General features: G+C 36.6%; 2 protein-coding genes across 5 annotated transcripts in view; one reads left to right on the plus strand and one right to left on the minus strand.

Moving 5' to 3' along the window:
- Positions 1-8,071, plus strand: part of SREK1 (splicing regulatory glutamic acid and lysine rich protein 1) — a 46,420-nt gene extending 38,349 nt beyond the window's left edge. For all 4 annotated transcript variants that reach the window (XM_085212671.1, XM_085212672.1, XM_085212673.1 and 1 more), the window contains 3 exons: positions 452-547; positions 1,145-1,280; positions 2,301-8,071. In XM_085212671.1, coding sequence (XP_085068797.1) covers positions 452-547; positions 1,145-1,280; positions 2,301-2,453 — 385 coding nt within the window. In that variant the 3' untranslated portion in view covers positions 2,454-8,071. The remainder of the gene's footprint in view (positions 1-451; positions 548-1,144; positions 1,281-2,300) is intronic.
- A 4,933-nt stretch (positions 8,072-13,004) lies between these two features.
- Positions 13,005-17,866, minus strand: part of LOC104914934 (interleukin-6 receptor subunit beta-like) — a 29,809-nt gene continuing 24,947 nt past the window's right edge. Inside the window, exon 15 of the mRNA XM_085213036.1 lies at positions 13,005-16,574. Coding sequence (XP_085069162.1) covers positions 16,089-16,574 — 486 coding nt within the window. The 3' untranslated portion in view covers positions 13,005-16,088. The remainder of the gene's footprint in view (positions 16,575-17,866) is intronic.

A 17,866-nucleotide genomic window follows, 5' to 3' on the forward strand; every position in this document is an offset into this window, starting at 1 on the left:
CTGAACTTCAGTCATGCTGATCTGAAATTCTGGTGATCCTGAGTATTTAATTCTAAGTTCTGAAGTTCATATTGCTGAAGTTATACCTTTTGTCTTGATGGGGCTCCTCATTCAATTCAAATCTTCTCCTGATTGAAGAAGTTCTTATTTAATAGAGTACTGGTAAACGTTTCATTTGTCAGGTTTAAGTACAAGCATGGGTGGGTAAGCATAAAACTAAAATCTGAAATGACAGAGTCTTTTTTTGTACTTCATGCTTGCATTCTCCCTTTTCCCAACGCTCTGAAACATGAAAAAGTTCTGCTTTGTGTAGTGTAGAAATCATTATATATAATGTTAAACTGAGAAATATTTACTTAGCTGTTGTGACAGTTCTTTTTAAGAGATTTTGTACAATTCCTGAGTTTATTATTTGTTGGTTTTTGCTGATGTGGAATTTTTTGTCATACAGAGAAAGGCGCAAGAGGAAGAGTAGAAGTCTTTCTAAGTCTCCTAAAACATCCAAAGGAACAAAGAGAAAGTCTTCACGAACTCCTTCTCCCAGAAGGTCAGTTTGATGTAAACAGTAGCAGTAAAGTGGATACAATGTTTTGTTGAATTGAAATACAACATAAAGAACAACATTCTGGAAGAAAGGAGTCAATTTTTTTTTATTATTTATTATTATTTTTTTTTTACATGCAAAGAGGTATCTAATAAAAAAGTGGATGCAGGAGGCAATTTCTGTTGGTCAGTGTGATCCAGTTTCAATTCAAAAAAACAAACAGAACTTCAGGGATTTAATATCTGTTACACTTTGAAATATTGTCTGTCTGTCAGTGAGACAAATGTTCTCTTAGAGTCCTTCCTCAAGTATGGTTTAATTCACTTTTCTCTTTGTTAACGCTATGTACTCTAAACATGTGTTCCTTAGCGCTCTTCAGTCAGAAAATCCTTTTGTCTCTGTTGCCGTTATGTGTTGTTATTTATTAATTTATCAACTAAATGGTTTGAAGATGGTCAAACCTTCCATAGAGTAACCAGGATACCAATATTCTTAGTTACTGTGCTGTGCAACGTACTGTGCAATACAGTTCATGTAAGCTCTGGTAGTTCATTTGCTGCTTTTGGATCATTTAATTTGAATAAAAATTTTCTTGAATAGAAACAAGAAAGAAAAAAAAAGAGAACGAGATACATGTAATGAAGGAAGAGAAAGAGAACGCTCCACCTCCAAGAAAAAAAGTAGTAAAGAGAAAGAGGGAAGGGAGAGATCTGACAAAAGCACCACTACTTTGAAGGTAAGCTCTGCAATCAAGCGATTATTTTACAAATAGACTGGAGTGCAGAAGGAGTGATAACTCCTCCTCTCTTTTTCTTTCTTTTCATTTTCCCTTTTCTCCTCAGCAAATTATTGCCTCTTGAAACAATTGAGGTTAGCTTCTGCTAGCAGGAGATGAAAGTTGTTTTCTGTGAGATGTTAGTAGGCCAATTTTTGTGTTTGAACTTTATTCGACCACTAGGAACTTGTATGTATAGTCTACAAAAACACAGCGTTTTTGTTTCTCTCTTTTGTTTGTTGCCGTATTTTAAGAGTTGGTTGGTTGCCTAACTGTGGAAGGATCCAGGAAGCTGACTGTATAGCTAAGCAGTATGCTTCTGGGACAGCTTGACTGTTCAAATATTAATTTTTTTTAATACGTTTTCACACTGCAGTGCAGCCTGTCCCTGGTTGCTTTGGTTCTGGGCTGTGTGTTGAACTCTGCAGGAAGTAAAATGAAAATTTGGAGAAGAATAGTGTGGGATTTTCCCTTGCAAAATAGAAGGTGGTACGGTTAAGAAAAGAATAATCTTCACATTATTAAACCTCTATTTTGAAAAGCAGTGTGCCTTTAAAGAATGGTTTGTTGTATTCACAATGATTCAGCTATTATAAAAAGTCTCATGTATATGATATGCGACCACTTACTGAAGAACTCAGGTAAAATGCATGAGCTGAGTCACAAAATACATGAAACGAAAATTGTAATCTTGCTTTGTTTACAGTATATAGTGAATTCTTAATGTAAGTTCCACTGGACTGTTTGTTGTTTTATGTGGATAAGGAAGTAAAGACAGACCACTCTACCACAGTGATTTCTTCAGCAACACTTGATTTTGATGCCGGACTTCAGCCACCTGAAGTTGCTGATGTATCTACTTTAACATTTTTTTAAATTGCTGATACTAAGTACTCATGAAAAATTGAGGAAGTCAGAATACCAGCAGTTAATTGGAAGTCATATCCCTTAATGCTGAGAGAAAGATTTTGTCTTTGACAGGATAAAGATCACGCTAAAGAGGATCAGAGTTCAGAAACTGACAAAGATGTTGACAACAGAAATACACAAAGGACAGATGAAGTCAAACTTCAGCAGAATGGAAACTGTCAACCAAATGAAGATAACCTCTCAATTAAAATGGAAGAGGTTTAAAGCAAAGAATCAACCTCTGTTTCAACTAAGGAATGAAATCCAAAGCTTCTTATTTCCCAGAATGAGGAAGAAAACGTCAAAGCAATCAACCTGACCATGTTGATAGCACTAGTAGCTCTTTCAATTCTTGTGATAGCTTTGTTGTCTTCTTGCTGTAAGGCAAGAAAGCACGGACCAGTAGGTTATACCATGAAAAAGCATATGTCATCAGAACTATTCATCTCTGAAACTCCATGCATTTCCATGATGGCTGTACTTATAGGTAAAATAATTTATGTTAAGTTTTGCCATAGGCTGTTAAATAGAAACTGAAAGAAGTAAACCTTTACTACCCATTAAAAAAAAAAAGGAAAAAAATAGCTGAAGATAAACATTGAAAGTTGTTTTAAAATGTTGCTTGTTGATGAATTTTATGTTATTTTACTTTGTGAGTTAAGAAGTCCACAGAAACTTCAATGTGTACTTTTTTATGTGCTTGGAAGCGGTGCATAAATGTACACACTTTCTTTTGGTGTAAATGGCAGCTGTTGGAAAAGTTTTTATGGTTCTTATGATATATGCCTAATGACTAGTATGTTCTTCATTTGCTCACTGCTTGGGGTTTGTGGGTTTTATTATTTAAAACAATTTCTTACCAATATCCCTAAACTCAGTATTTGCTTAAAATATTTGAACAATGCATGCTACTTTTCTGTTCCTAAAAGGAACATTACCATGTATGATGATAATAGGTTAGCTTATTGAATTATTTTCAGGTTGTTTTGTTTTGTTGTTCTCTTCTGTTCCAGAATTGAGCACATCTGTATATTAGGAAAACTTAACAGCTTTGTTTTTTGACATGTACTGCAGTGTGTCTGTTCAGCTGCAAATGGTACAGGTGCCGTTATGAAATTAAATTTTTTCTTAACTTGTTCAAGAAATTTGAGAGCACAAGCATAAGCTTTAGTGCCTTCTTAAAACGTGGTATTTTCAAGAAATATGTATGTGCTATTATACATTTTCAGCTAAATCTTGCATCATCTCTATTGCTGTTTTGCCACTACCATACTATAGACAAGAATGCAAGTGATTTTCCAGAATGGATGTTTAGTTCACTTGTTTAAGTAGAACAGGTCCATTTTTACAATTATTTTTTATTTTCAGGAAAGGTAGAGTAAATGTAAAGATGCATTTTGGGGACCACCACTGTACAAATAAAGTAGCTGAATACAAAGTATTTTCTGAACACCTGCATCACAGGCAGCCCTTAAGATACTAATTACATTTGGATGGCCTTAACAATTACCTCTCCATCGTTTTCTCTGATATCCATCAGATGTTGTAAAATGAATTTAATACAGAGCTGGGGGTGGAAAATACTTGGGGAAGAAATGTTCTAATTTACATAGCAGTTATATGTTAGAGAATCTTTTTTCATTCTTTGGTGAGAAAGCATGTAAGAAGCAAATGACAAAGCAGGTTTTTTTTTTTTTCAAGTAAAACCATAATTTGTGCTCTCTGAGCTAATATAACCAGTTTCATTGTTGTGAGATTTTTAAGAGTCATATTTACAAACTTACTTATACCTAAAATCAGGTAGATTATACACCTTATTACAATCAAATGAATTAATTGCCTTACTTCATGGAAGGAGTTTCATTCAGTTGGAAATTTAAAAAGGCTTAATAGAATACTAGCAGTTTGCCTTCAATTTCCTTTTCTGTTGCATAGGTAATTCTTATGAAAATAATTTTTAAAAAGCATAATACAGGGAACGGAAAATTTGTCCAATTCCTAAGGTAATGAAACCTAATTTGATTGTGAAGCTGCTTAATCACTCTTCATTTTTGATAGGATTTAGTGTTCTTACCACTGTGTACATTAAAGACTAGAGGAAAATGCTTTACCATGTAAAGTATAGACAGTCATTTTTGCAATGTTTAAGCCACATGCTGATGGTTGGTTAACAGCTTACTCTGATAAAAGAATGACAAATCTGTACACTTAAAGGAAGGTTGTGAAGGATTGTGTCTTACAGCAACAGCTGTCTTATTTATGATGTGTAAGTAGCGTAGAGCAAAGAGGTTGTTTGTATACTTTTTATCTTTGTTACCATTTAACTAATAAAATTAAGTATTTTAGAGGGAAATTTCTGCTGTTACACACTTATTAAAGAAACATTTTTAGTTGGTCATCAGGTTTTATTCAGGCAGCTTTTTTTTGATTTGAAATGTGGATGTAAGTTAAAATATACCTGTATTATTTATAATAACTCTGAAAAGATAATTTACTCCTTTTTTGGGAGAAATTAGAATTCTCATATCATCTTTCAGTTCATGCTAGTTCGATTTTCTTAGTTTTGTTATCCTAAATTCGCGTAGTTTAGAATGTGTAGATGATTGCGCACAGTTAATGAAGAAAAATGACTTGGAAAATTCATAGGTAATGATGGCAGCATTAATAGCTAATATATCATGTATATGCAACGTATTAAGATAGATTTTATGTGTATTAATAGTCCCTTTAAAAAGAGTTTTGAGACAGGAGGGGAAAAAAAAAAGAATGTACACCAAATACACACATTTCCTCCCCACCCCAAGCTGTGTTTTCTTACAAATAGTGTATTTTCTGTTCTGCCTTGTAGTACTTTGTAGTTCTGTAGGATAGTTTTATCTCTTTGTATTAGGTATTTAATGGTTCCCTTCTTTGTTTTAAAAAAAAACAAAAAACAAACAAACAAAAAAAAACCACAAAAACAGAAACACCATTAGATGATAAATGTTTTGTAAAACACCCATCACCACAGAGGGCAGATCATTTTTAAACCAGTTATGGAACAGTACCTCCTTGCTCTGCCACGTTTGTGTGTTTGACCCATTAAATGTGCTATCTTCCAGTGGAAGTCCATGCCTTGATTGTATTGGATTTGCATGCTGAACTGCTGTGTCAGGTAGTTTGCTTTTGCACTTCTATGAGTTGATGAAACTAAGTGATGGTTTTGAGAACAGTGTAGTTTGTGGTAGCTGTATTGTTTTAGATGTAATTTCATTTAACTTGGCCTTTGGATTCTGCCTACACATTAGTTGCCTGTTATTATTATTTTTTTTTAATGTCAATTTCAAATAGGTATAATTGAATTAGCTTTAGTTAACCAGTTGGCTAACAGCATCAACCTAGGGACACCCTGGTTTATGTGATGAGTTGACCATTTGAGTGGTTTACTTCTCTGCTGAAGTAAATTCTGCAGTCTGTATCATGCTCTGTGTTGCTTGCAATTTGTTTGCTGCTGTTTTCCAGCCTAGGTATGTGTAAGGCAATAAATTTAATTTTGAATTCTGCAGATCTGTTTGTTAATGGTAGCTTCTCTGGTTTGCATTCAGTTTGTAATAGTAATTATATTTAGGAATTTCCGTGATACTCTTTTGGTCTAATCAAGAGAGAAAAAAGTAAAGGCTGCCTTGTATGACACAAATTCTTACATGCTGCATACAAGTCTCTGTTACTATTTTCAGTTACTCTATTTAACATTTTAACCACTGAAAGCAGTAATGCCATAGTGGTATGTATATTCTTTACTATTAAAACGGAAGCATCTCTGTATCACTCTCTTTTTGGAAGTTTGTAATGAAACATGCATTTTAATTTTGCAAGCCATTCACTTAAAGGAAAAAATAAAGGACAAGTCATCTTGTTTCAGTGTGAAAGTGGAATTCTGAGAGTAAAACAATTTCTAAGTACATAAGTTCAGCACAGTAAAGTTCAGCAAATTGGGGCATGTTATGTCTCCATTTTGACACCTGATGATACTTCAGATTTTATATAAATGAATTACTGTTTTTGGTGTTGTCATTATTTTAAAAGCAGGGTTTGGATGTAGTGACACAAATTCTGAGAGCTGTAAGTGACTAAAATAATGTAAATTTGTAGATGCTTAGTTCAGAAAGGCCTAGTTTTCTCACCAGCGGATAGAGTGTGGATAGGTGAAATTCATAGATATTCTTAGTGTTATTACAACCTGAAATTTGATTTTGTTTGCTAATGTCTAAACAGAAAAGTTTCCAGCCTGTATGTGAAGTTTATTTTTTATATGGTGAAAAATGTAATTAATACTGAAAGCATTGTATAAAAGGAATTTCTTTTGTCTAATGTCAGATAAATTCACTTGTGTTTAATTTTAAACTCCTTGACAATGTCTCTGTATGTAGTGTTTATTTTCATTTAAAATTCAAGAATGCTTCATGTATAGGTAAGCCGCATCATAGGATCTGAGCACATTAGTATCGATCTTTCTCAGTAGTCACTTCAGTGTAAAACAGCTTGAGGAAGTTGTCTAATGATACATCCATACAGCTCCTTTGCCCCACTGTCTGAGAGCAGTTCTCTTAAGGCTTCAGTTCTGTGCTTTTTGAGTTAATTAAACCATTGAGGATCTACTTATGAATTCCAATTTTCAAGATGTTTTTTGAAACCAAGAACTCTTATCAAGAAGGCCTAAGAAAAATTTGTCATAGCTGTTTTACAATTTTTGAGGTTAGTACAGGAAGACACAAGTAAAAATGAGATTTTTTGTTTGTTTATTTTCTTCTGGAGAGCTGCAGTTTACACATTATTTGGATTCACTGCATTATTATTATTTTTTTTTAACTATAAGATAAACAAGTGCCAAACTTGATGAAAGGGTTAAGATTGGATATCTTCTGTACTAACTGTGCAAAGGAGATTTTTTCTTCTCACATAGAGGTTATCTGTCTTTCTTGGTCAGAAAGAGTTTTTATCAGCAGTGGAAAAAGTCATTTGTTCTTACTATCATTCAGTCCTTGATGTTCTTAGCTGACAATTAAGTAGCTCTTCTAATGTAGATATTAGTGCGCTAGGTAGCAAATCTGTAACTATTCCTAAAGGATATTTTAATCTAATGACTATAGTAGTATTTTAGTTTTGAACTATTGAGAAGGTTAATACATTGATATAATAACTCAGATCTGCTTCAGCAGATCTGTTTTTATTTACAGTAGAATTATGCAAATGTACTTTTTGTGTTCTTTGATAGTTAAATGTCAAATATATTTAGGGAGTGATAAGGGGATAAAGGTAATGACAGGAAGCAAGCAGATTTCTTGAGTAAGTTGCTGTACTATGTAAAACTTTTAGCACAAAAATTTAAAACTGCTGCTACAGTGATGGGTACATCATGGTCTGTTTAGAAGCTAGTGCTTCATAATACATAAATTTCATAATAATTTGATCAGAGGAATGAGTGATCTGCTCTAGGAACATTAGGAGAGGAATTTAACTTGCAAAGTTAATGTAGCTTATCAGTAGATCATTTCTGATGTTTTTCTCAGTGATATAGGAGCCATGGTAAGTTTGTTTTACGCAGCACGAATCACAACCTGTGCTCAAATGTGCCTGGGTATCCTGTGCACCACAGCAGCAAAAATATTACTGCCCCTATCTAAATCAGACGTTTTGTTAGTAAAGGAGGCCTTTTAAGTTTAATAAATGTATATCCAAGCTTGTTCCGTGTTAGTAGAATATATTTTTGCATTACTGAAGCAACTATGAAATGGTACAAGTAAAGAAATGTCAACTGCTGCTATTACGTTGTTATTTTTGTGAATAAACTATGTCCCAAAGCATTATTGGTGTCATAGCTCACTTTGACTAAGTTCAGAGAGATATACCAAATGGCTGTAAAGCAGTTCTGTCTTCTGTTTGATTTATTTGTTTATTTATTTATTATCTCTACATCTGTTGGTTGGATTGAAATTGTCAAGAATATTGCAAGAATGATGGTGAGAGGCTAAGGCCTTTCTGGAAACCCAGCCACACCAAGGAGCACTGTTTTTCTTCTCCACAAAAAACAGCCCCAGCAGGCAGAGTTCGTCATTTTTAAACAAATGATTAGTTGATAAACGTGGATGTACAGAAGTATATGTCAAAATTTGTTTTATTAAGTAGAGTTAGGGTTTCACAGGATATTTTAGTATGAACAGTATATGACAATTTACTGTCACATCTATTTTCATACTAAAATTCACTGTTTTCAGTGCTTAAGCTTCTCTATCAAGATATAATTTGTATGAGATGTGCTTCTCAGTGCACTTTAAACTTTTACTTGGTCAATAGAGGTCTTGTAATTTTGAGAGTTATCATGTTTGTAACAAATCGTATGGCCGGTTCAGCTCTGTCTGATCAGGTGGTGTCATCAGCTGCACTTCACTATGTTTCTCCTCTGAATGAAAATGGGAAAAAACACATTGAGATGACTCAGCAGTGGCTCAAAATTCTCTATTTATTTCATCATTTCCTGAAATAATTTATGCACTGAAATAAATGAAACAAAACAAAATCAACATTATTCTTAGGGGAGAACATTGAAAATTAAGTGAAAAAAGGGCAGTCTTTAAAAATCAAAATTTGGTGTGCGTGTGACTTGTTTTAACTGCAGTCAGAGATTGGTGGTAGCAGTACCTTAAAAATCCTGTCCTTTGTTACTGCAAACGTATGCTGGTTGTTAGTCCTGAGAGAGAAATCTCCAAGGAAGATTCAAGCTCCTTAAGGCTTTTTGAGAGAATTACAGTGGTGAAACAGAAATTTTGAAGCAGGGGTATATACTGAAATTAGAAAAAATAAAAGTATGATAGTGTGTGAAGAACATCTGGAAGTTACACTGTGTTTCACTGCAACAAAAAAATTGAGTGCTGCAGCACCCTCTTTGGAGTACGGCAGTAACTTATCAGATGACAGAGTGGTGGGGCTTTCCAAAAACCTTCTACAAACAACACAAACTTACAACCCACTAAAAACAAACAAACACACAGAGGAATATCTCCCTGTTGTTTTTACTGCCATATTGTCGCTACTGTAATACACTGACACAGTAGCAGTCTGTTAGTAGGAGATATGCTGCATATGGGTTACAGTGTCTTTCAGCTGAAATAGCTTTGCTTTGTCTTTGAAGACATGCACATTTGTTACCTGATGCCTTGGGCCAAAGCCAGGGGACTGAGGCAGATCAATGCTGAAGGCTTGCATTTTGATTGCTCGCTACTAATTGGCTGATTAGATGTATTTTTATTTATTTATTTACTTTATTTTATTTACCGGTGAGGGGAAGGATAAATTCAAATGCTTGGGAGCAGGAAGATGTTTTTACATAAGTTATATTAATAGAAGTCTTACAAATCTAAACCATGTAGTCCTTAGTCTATGGGTACCATACAAACATACCGAAGAGATAGGAACCGTTAGTCTGGATGGCTAATGTGCCACTGGGCAGAGGACAATGGTGCCAATGTCACAAACGTCACAACACCACCCATTCAGACCCAGAATATACTGGAACTGCTGGAAGGACAGACTATGCAAGCATAAGCCTAGAAGGAAAATTCATAGCCTGTGTGAACATGAATGCTAGGAGCAGCAGCCTTTTGCCATCTATCCTGGTCAACATGTTCTCTGCATCCAAACCTTCCCTTGCATTCCTTGAAGCTGGTATTAACTAACCCAACAAACAAAACACCGCTGTTACAAAGAGTGCTGTCCTCAGAAGATGAGGTAGTATTCTCTGTTAGGCCTGTGACTGGCTCTCTATAGTTACTTCTTGATTTGTAGGATCAACTCATCTTTTCATCATATCTCGGCAGCATAAACTGTATTATAAACAGTATTATAAACAAAAGCAAACTGACAGTTTGCCAGTGAAATACTTAATGTTTTTAAAGTAAGCGTCACTGCAATCAAGGAACTCCAAATAAGAAAGCATGGAAACAGGAGGGACTGATGCTTGAAGAAATGTAAGAAACACTTTTTCTACAAATGTCATCAAAGCAATTGTATCATGGGATTTACGAGTGCACACAGAGATGGTCCAGGTGTGGTGAATTTAAGTCTACTGACATAGCTTACATTTTCTTATTTCTCTTAGGCAAATTCCTGAGAATCTTCTTATCAGAGTTGGACACTAAAAAAAAGGTTGAATAGAAGAGTCACATAGCACAGGAATGCTTTTAACTGGTTTTGCAGAAAGGACTTGTATGCTTTTCTTTTGTTGATGGCCCCAGACTTTCTATCTTATACGTACATATATATGTATACACCAGCAATATTAATTTATGTTGAGCCAAAGTATTCTGTAGAGCTTTATCATTTTTTTTCCCCCACAAATGCTCTAGAGCATGGGTGTCCAACCTTTTGGCTTGTGTGGGCCACACTAAGTGAGGAGGAATTGTCAGGGTCACATCTACGAAGGTTGCTCTGAAAGTAATGCCTCCTAATTATGTCCATGGGAACTACAATAGATACAAAAAGCACAGTAAGACTATTTAACAGAGCAAATTCTCAATTACAATTTTTTAACAGTCACCACCATGAGCTGTCCTTTTCACCAGTGATGAACAGGAAGCAGCATGCCATGCTTGTAATAAACAGCAGAGGTGTCAATGAAAGTCAGTGGGTGCCTTTTTTTTTTTTTTTTGCTTGGAGGAATTAACTGACATGCCTTTGCTCCATCCACACTTCCACGTCAGACACCATTCTGTCAGAGCACCCCTCTGCTGCGATCTGTCATACAATAACAAAACATAATAGAATATTGTTGGGAAGGTTCAAGCTATACTGCTATGCCAACAACATTGCCTCTGACATCGTGGTCTGACAATAAAACAAGAGGCATTGCTTTCTGAGCAGCCTTCATAAAATACAGAATATAGTAAATGCATATAAGTAACAGAACTTAATGTTTATTGTTGCTGTTGTTAAAACATATTTAAAAAGGCAACAAAGCCATAAAACTAGCGGGATGTGACCGAATGCCTCACCCTGGTGCCACAGCAATGGCTGCAGTTCTTAGTGAGGTCTCAGGGCGTTCCTCAGAGATTTTTGATGAAATTTCACTCTTCCCGTGCTTCATCCTGAAAACAGTTGTTCCCAAACGCAGGTACTGCCAAAACGCGGTGAGATGAATGAGGCGTGACTGTGAAGCGGGGGGCATTTCTCTGGTACCAGAGGGCGTAATTACAGAAGTCACATTTTCACCGCACCGCGGTACCTTCCGTCTGAAAGGTCACGTGCTTGTGTAAACTAAGAATCGATTCGCAAATAAACCAAGGAACTGATGACTTTTTCGGCAACCTCGAAAGGCATTCTGATTCTCGCATCAAAACGGAACGGGCGGCTGCGTCTTCTTCGTTGCGCGGTCAGCCAAAGTACCGCAGCGCGCGCAGCCGCCCCGCGCCCCGCGCGCCGCCGCCCGCCCCGCTCCATGAAGGGCGGCTCTGAGGAACGGCCGAGTGACGGCTGCGCGCGCGGGGCCGGGCGGGGCGGCTGGGCGGCAGAGCCGCCGCCGTGATGGCGCGAGGTGGGGGGTGTGGCTGTCCTGTGGCTGTCCTGTGGCTCTGGGTGGACGTCTGTGTGACCCAGCGTAACTGGAGTAACAGATTAGGTGTTCAGTGTGCTATTGCTGTTTAGACGCGAGGTACCAGGACATGCGGTGTTGGGAAGTTACAATAACGTCTGTACCTGGGTAAATATCTAGGTATGTTTTATGGACATTGATAGTTACTTCTTCCTTAACACAGCTGTGACAGAACCCAGAGTATATTGACATATTATATACATATGTATGTTTTATGTCACATCTGTTCTCACCTCATCAACTTCAGTGAAAAACATGAAATTATCTGATTTTTGTCAAAACATCCCAATCCTCCGAGGTCAAAATTGCTCTTCAGTTTATGACCACATCAGGCTAGCTATTTTAGTCTTTCAGTGTGATGGCCCACCAAACACAAAGCTGCAGGTATCATAGCAGATACCTCTTATGAATCATAAGAAATCTTCTAGCAACCATGTATTTTAAATGAATGCAAGAATTTAATGGAGACTTAGCAAGAAAAGGTGAATGTTGCTGTTTGTTGTGTACCTTGACTTGAACCGCTATAAGCAAAGTTTAACACTGGCAGTTACTGTTTGTTAAAGACCAAGTTTTGTGGTTCTGCAATCCGTTTCCATTCTAACAATATACCAGAAATGGGCTTCAACCTGCAGTTTTTCAGGTAAGTAGTGGACCTTTTATTCTCCAGCCTACCGAGACTTCAGTATGTCCAGTAAATACCTGAAACTGTTCCACTGCAAATTCCCTAGCCTGTACTGGCTATTCCTATGCTCATGCTTCCTTAAGATTTTTTTTATTACCACTTCAGCAAATGCAAAATACTTCCTTAATTTCTTCCGGTAAATTTCTGCCTTTCTCTGAGAACTGTCATGGTTGAACCCAGCAGCAGCTTAGCACTACGCAGGTGTTCACTCAGTAACCTGCAGTAGGATGAAGGAGAGAATGCTAAATAAAATAGAACTCATGGGTTGGGATAAAAACTATTTACTAAGACAGAAAAGGAAAATGGGAATAAACATGTGATTATAACTGTTAATTACATATATATTATTTTATTATATAAATATATATATATATTTGGGGATATGGTTTAGTGGGCAATATTGGTGGCAGGTGGATGGTTGAACTATGTGATCTTACAGGTCTTTTCCAACCTTAATGATTCTGTGATTCTATTATATATATATATATATACCTCTATAGTGCAGTCACTCACCACTTGCTAACCAGCACCCATTTCACAGTACAACAGCCTGCTATCTACACAATATCTCACCAACCACTGACCAACGCCCAGCCAGCCCCCAAGCAGCGACCATTCCTGGCCACTTCCCCTTGGCTTTCTCATGATGTCTCATGATGTGGAATACCTTGTGCCAAACTCAGGCACCTTTCCTCTGTCCCACCCTCTGCCCCCATGCCATCATGGCGGTGACTCTTCTCAGCAGTAACCCAAGCATTTCTGTGCTTTTAATGCTGTCTCAGCTGAAATTAGGACAGGATGGGTAATGTGAATGACAGTTTCTAGAACAGCAGGTTGTTTTCAGTTTTATCAGTCAAACTGGTGCTTCTGCTGTAGAAATAAAATAGATACAGGGATACGATCATTCTCCCGATATCAAATGTGTAATTTGTCCTAGTGGCAAGCTGTGTTCAGAAGTGATTGATACAAATAGTCCTGAGTTTTATTACCTACTTTCCTACAGAGCTCACCAATACAGTAACTAAAACACAGTTAACATAATCCAAGCAGTGCAAGCACAGTTCTTTAAGGAAAAAAAAATCATTGAGCAAGAAGAAAATAAGTAAATCAAGAGCCTGCAACACATATCCCAAAGCTCTGAAACAAGTATCTTGTAATTAGAAGGCTTTAATTGAATGATTTGTTACTTTACAATTTTTATAGCAGTAGCTGGACTTGATTCAAGTCAAAGGGCTTCTCCTGTACTCTGCCTTAGAGGACTCTGTTCAAGTGCGGATGCCATTGTGCTGTAAGGTGGCTTTTAAGATTGTCAGAGTACCGACAATGGTTGTTAGCAAATTTATAACATTCTGTGATTCCTATTATTCTATTTGACAGTTAATACAGAGAAGAAAAAAAACGCTTTGGAATAGTGTGATTGCTGCCATCTGCAGTTCCAGGCTGAGTGGCTTGATTTCCCATATCTGAAAAACATTGTCATGTTTTTGAGTGCTGTCTAGTTACTGCACTATGATCTACCCTCAAGTGTAAAAAAATGTGTAAAAATGTATCTCTGTGTTTATACTATTCATACATTAAAGTATCCAAGAAAAAATTGATTTACTCTCTTTACCAGAAAAAACCAGCATATCGACTTTGCTGTGCTAATTGACTCACTACTATTACTATACACTTTTTAGTGTCACTGCTGACTCAGTAATGTGCCATGACTTGGCATCCACAAATCTCTTTTTCTGTTACCTAGCTTTTGAGACACTTTAGAAATGTGAGAAAAACTGAAAAATGTGAGAACTGAGAAGAACTTATCTTCAAGAATGTAAATGTGAAAGCAATTTTGTTTTGCACCTTTGTATCTCTTTTTCTGGCATCATGAATTGCGCAGCTGGCAGCAAAGCAATTATTTAGCCATATGCCTTATCTAGGCCCTATGCATATCTTACCCATTTAAAAGGTGGCACATAGCCAGATGTTACCCTTTGTTACGTCAACACTGTGAGAATTCACTTACCTCCAGCATTCACAATTTTTTCTTCTTTTTTGTTATTGTCCTATACTTGGATTGTGTTTTTTTTTTTTAAAACTTTCCCCTAGTGCTCAATACACAGGCCATATTAGAGACTAGATATTGCATTCATTTCTCCGAAAATAAGAAATACTAGATCCTTGTAACCCTGCAGTATATTATCCCATGCTATGAATTACTGTGCCTATGTGCCCTCCAGGCCTGCAGTCAAGTATTTAAGCTTTTATAATGTCTAAACTCTCACTGATGCTAACATTGGTCATCTGGAGGAATTTCTGTATGCTGCCTAAAAAAACCCCAAGATATATTCAAAATAGATTGGCATTTATGATCTTGAGCCCCTGTGTTTGCAATTACACTTTTCATGTAACACGTCCTGACAATAATGAAGTTAAGAGCATAACTGCAAACAACTGAAATGACGTTAAGAGTATAACTAGCTGAAACCACTTGAGCACAGTATTCTAAATAAAATGAAATATCTTGCACATATGTTACTAGAGGCAGTGTTCTGCAGGTTTTTTACACCTCTTTATGCACTTGTATTTTTAGATAATTACCCCTAATCTGAAGACACAACACTCTGTGCCTCCTAGTCCATGTCCCTTTTTTACTGGGTGAGACTGTTTAGCAAGGACACTCTTCAAATATTCTCTACATAGAAGACTCTTTTCACTTATAGTCAGAGATGTCAGTCTAGGGAACATCCAGTGCTTAGAAATTGATAAACTTCTTTCTTCATGAAATAATCTTAATAAAATGCTCCATAGAATAGAGAAGACAGTAACAGACTTCTACAGTAAGTGCAAACCATTAATGCTTATGGAGTTTCTGAGTGAGAGAGAAGTCCCTGTAAGCTGTAAAACCATTTCAGACTCAGTGCATTGTGGAGGTACATGATGCAGTCACATATAGATCATACAGAGGAGCTGATATATTTCAATTGCATCTTCTCTATGCAAAGTTTGGGGAATGACTAAATGAACTAGCTATTTAGCTCATTAATTTTGTTCCAGATTTGTTATTGTACACAAAGTGAAATAGTATCTGCAACCTCATCACAAACAAGAATATAAACAGATTTCTGTCTGTATAGATGAACATAAGAAGAAATAGCCTTAATGCAAGTAAAACTTTGGTAATAATAGTACTTGTTACCATCTTTTCTTAAACAGGACTATTCATCTAAGTTTCTGTTCCTAAATTCAAGGCGTCCCACTATTTTGTTCATTCAACTAACTAGAGAGCTTCTTTGCCATGGTAGGTGGTTTTCGTAGGATTTTTCTGAAGAACATTATTGTTCTGAAAACAAGATCTTACACTGTCACACTAAATAGCAAGCTCTTCTGATGACTAGAAAATGTTGTTTTTAGACTAGAAGACTAAGAATGGATTTCCTCAGACCGCTTGGTCTGAGGAAGGATGGCCACTGAACTAGAGCACAGTTCTTGTCACAGAGTCACTGGCTTATATGTTCTTAATGCCCTCCATTCATGTACCTGAGGTTTTGAAAGTTGAATTTTTCAAGATTCCTCAGTTCAAATCGACTTTTTCCATCAAAGTTGGTCTAGGTGGCAAAAGTACTACCTGGCTTTGTTTGAGGTAGTCCTGGGGAGCAAACAAAACTTGATGCTCAGTTTGTGTTGGCTTACTGCTTAGTTCCATTTCCAGGCGAGGATGAGCAGCTCTTGCAGGCAGCTTCACTGTCAGACTCATCAGAGCTTTCTGGCTGCACTCCATGCTGGTGTAGTCACTCAAGAGGGGTACCGTAAAGGAAATTATTCCATCTTTTTCACTTGTAACTGTTTTTTCAGGGATTTCTTTGTGTATTATATTTATGCCTATATTATTGCTAGGTTCTTCTGACTCTCTGATGTCATGCTTGCTGTCTTCTATGCCATCTGTAAAGTGCTCTAGCTTCAAAGAAGCCTTTTCATCATGCTCTATGACATAAAGGCTGGTGGTATCATTGTCTGGCAGTGTTTGAAGCAATGATTTTGAAATGGGTTTCCAAGTACTCTGCAAGGAAAGACAAGAAGAAATTGTAACATTGGTATAATACCTTGGCAAAGTGAAATTGTCAATATATTGAAATAAATGCCAAAAGAACAAAGTTAGGAGGTAACTTCTATGAGATGCACTTCCATTATTCCATTTATTATGATCAACAGTCCTAACTCTATACTAACTAATCTAAAATAAGTTCTATACAAGAACTGATTTTTTTAATGTATGAACAGTATGCATTGGTTGTAATCTTTCCAGCTCCCAGGACCAGCGTGATCTGACAAAGCATGACAAAGATCTGTTCCTACCTATTGTATCCTGAGTAGTTACAACACCAAAGCATAGTCTGTGCCAGCCCTTGCACACAGACATTAATCTTCTTTAGTCCAGCTGTCTTAGGCTCACATCCTTAAATTATGACTGAAGCCCCATAACATCTACTCCTCATCAGCCACAGCACTAAACCATGCCCTCATTATATCTCTAGTCTCACTAGTGTGTAGGGAGATTGCAGCTCTTATTGGAAACTTCTTGATTGCTATTAAATAGGAAAAGCAAGAGGGCAGATTTCAGACTTATTTGTTATACAAAAGAAGAAAAAAATACCTATCTTCATCTAACCTCTTGATTATGAGTAGCCTGTCAGTATCTTCATTAATGTCATTGCTAGTTATTTTGCTCTGTTGTCTTAGATTTTGACAGTGCTGGGCTGTAGATATTATCTTGAAGCTTCTGTTCTGATCTTTAATCGTACACTTGCCTTTCCTTATGTGAATACGTAATTTTAAGCTCTACAAACTCTGACTTCAGCTTAGATTGGCAATGACATGCTCTCATCAGCTTAAGTCTTAGAAACAAAGAAGTGGCATATTTGTATCTCTATCCATCAGGATACATCAAGAAATAAGTATTTCACTTGATTTAGGCTTATTTAGGCTAATGTTCCCTTGTTCTAAATAGACACAAGTCTGCTTTGCCATAGCTTACAATGTTGGCCTGAAAAACTAGATCTACAAGTGCCAAACTAAGTTTATGTCTGCCAGGAAAATCAAAATGATTTTAAAAGGAAGCAGCACAAATTCCTGTTCCAAAAACATAATTGTTAGCAATCAGAGACTTGGGAGATAAACTGAGTTGTACTAGAGGAAGGACTTTATCAGGTACCAGCAAAAGAGGAGTAGAATCACGTATTCTAGCTATTTTCCAGGCACTTTGTTAGTCCTGAAATTCAAATAGCATTACTAGAACATACAGGAATTCTGTGGCTAGGGCAGGTTTGAAGGTGCTATTGAACTGTGTTCCCT

Source organism: Meleagris gallopavo, chromosome Z (assembly GCF_905368555.1).
Source record: "Meleagris gallopavo chromosome Z, MGAL_WU_HG_1.1, whole genome shotgun sequence".
NCBI classification, from domain to species: domain Eukaryota; kingdom Metazoa; phylum Chordata; class Aves; order Galliformes; family Phasianidae; genus Meleagris; species Meleagris gallopavo.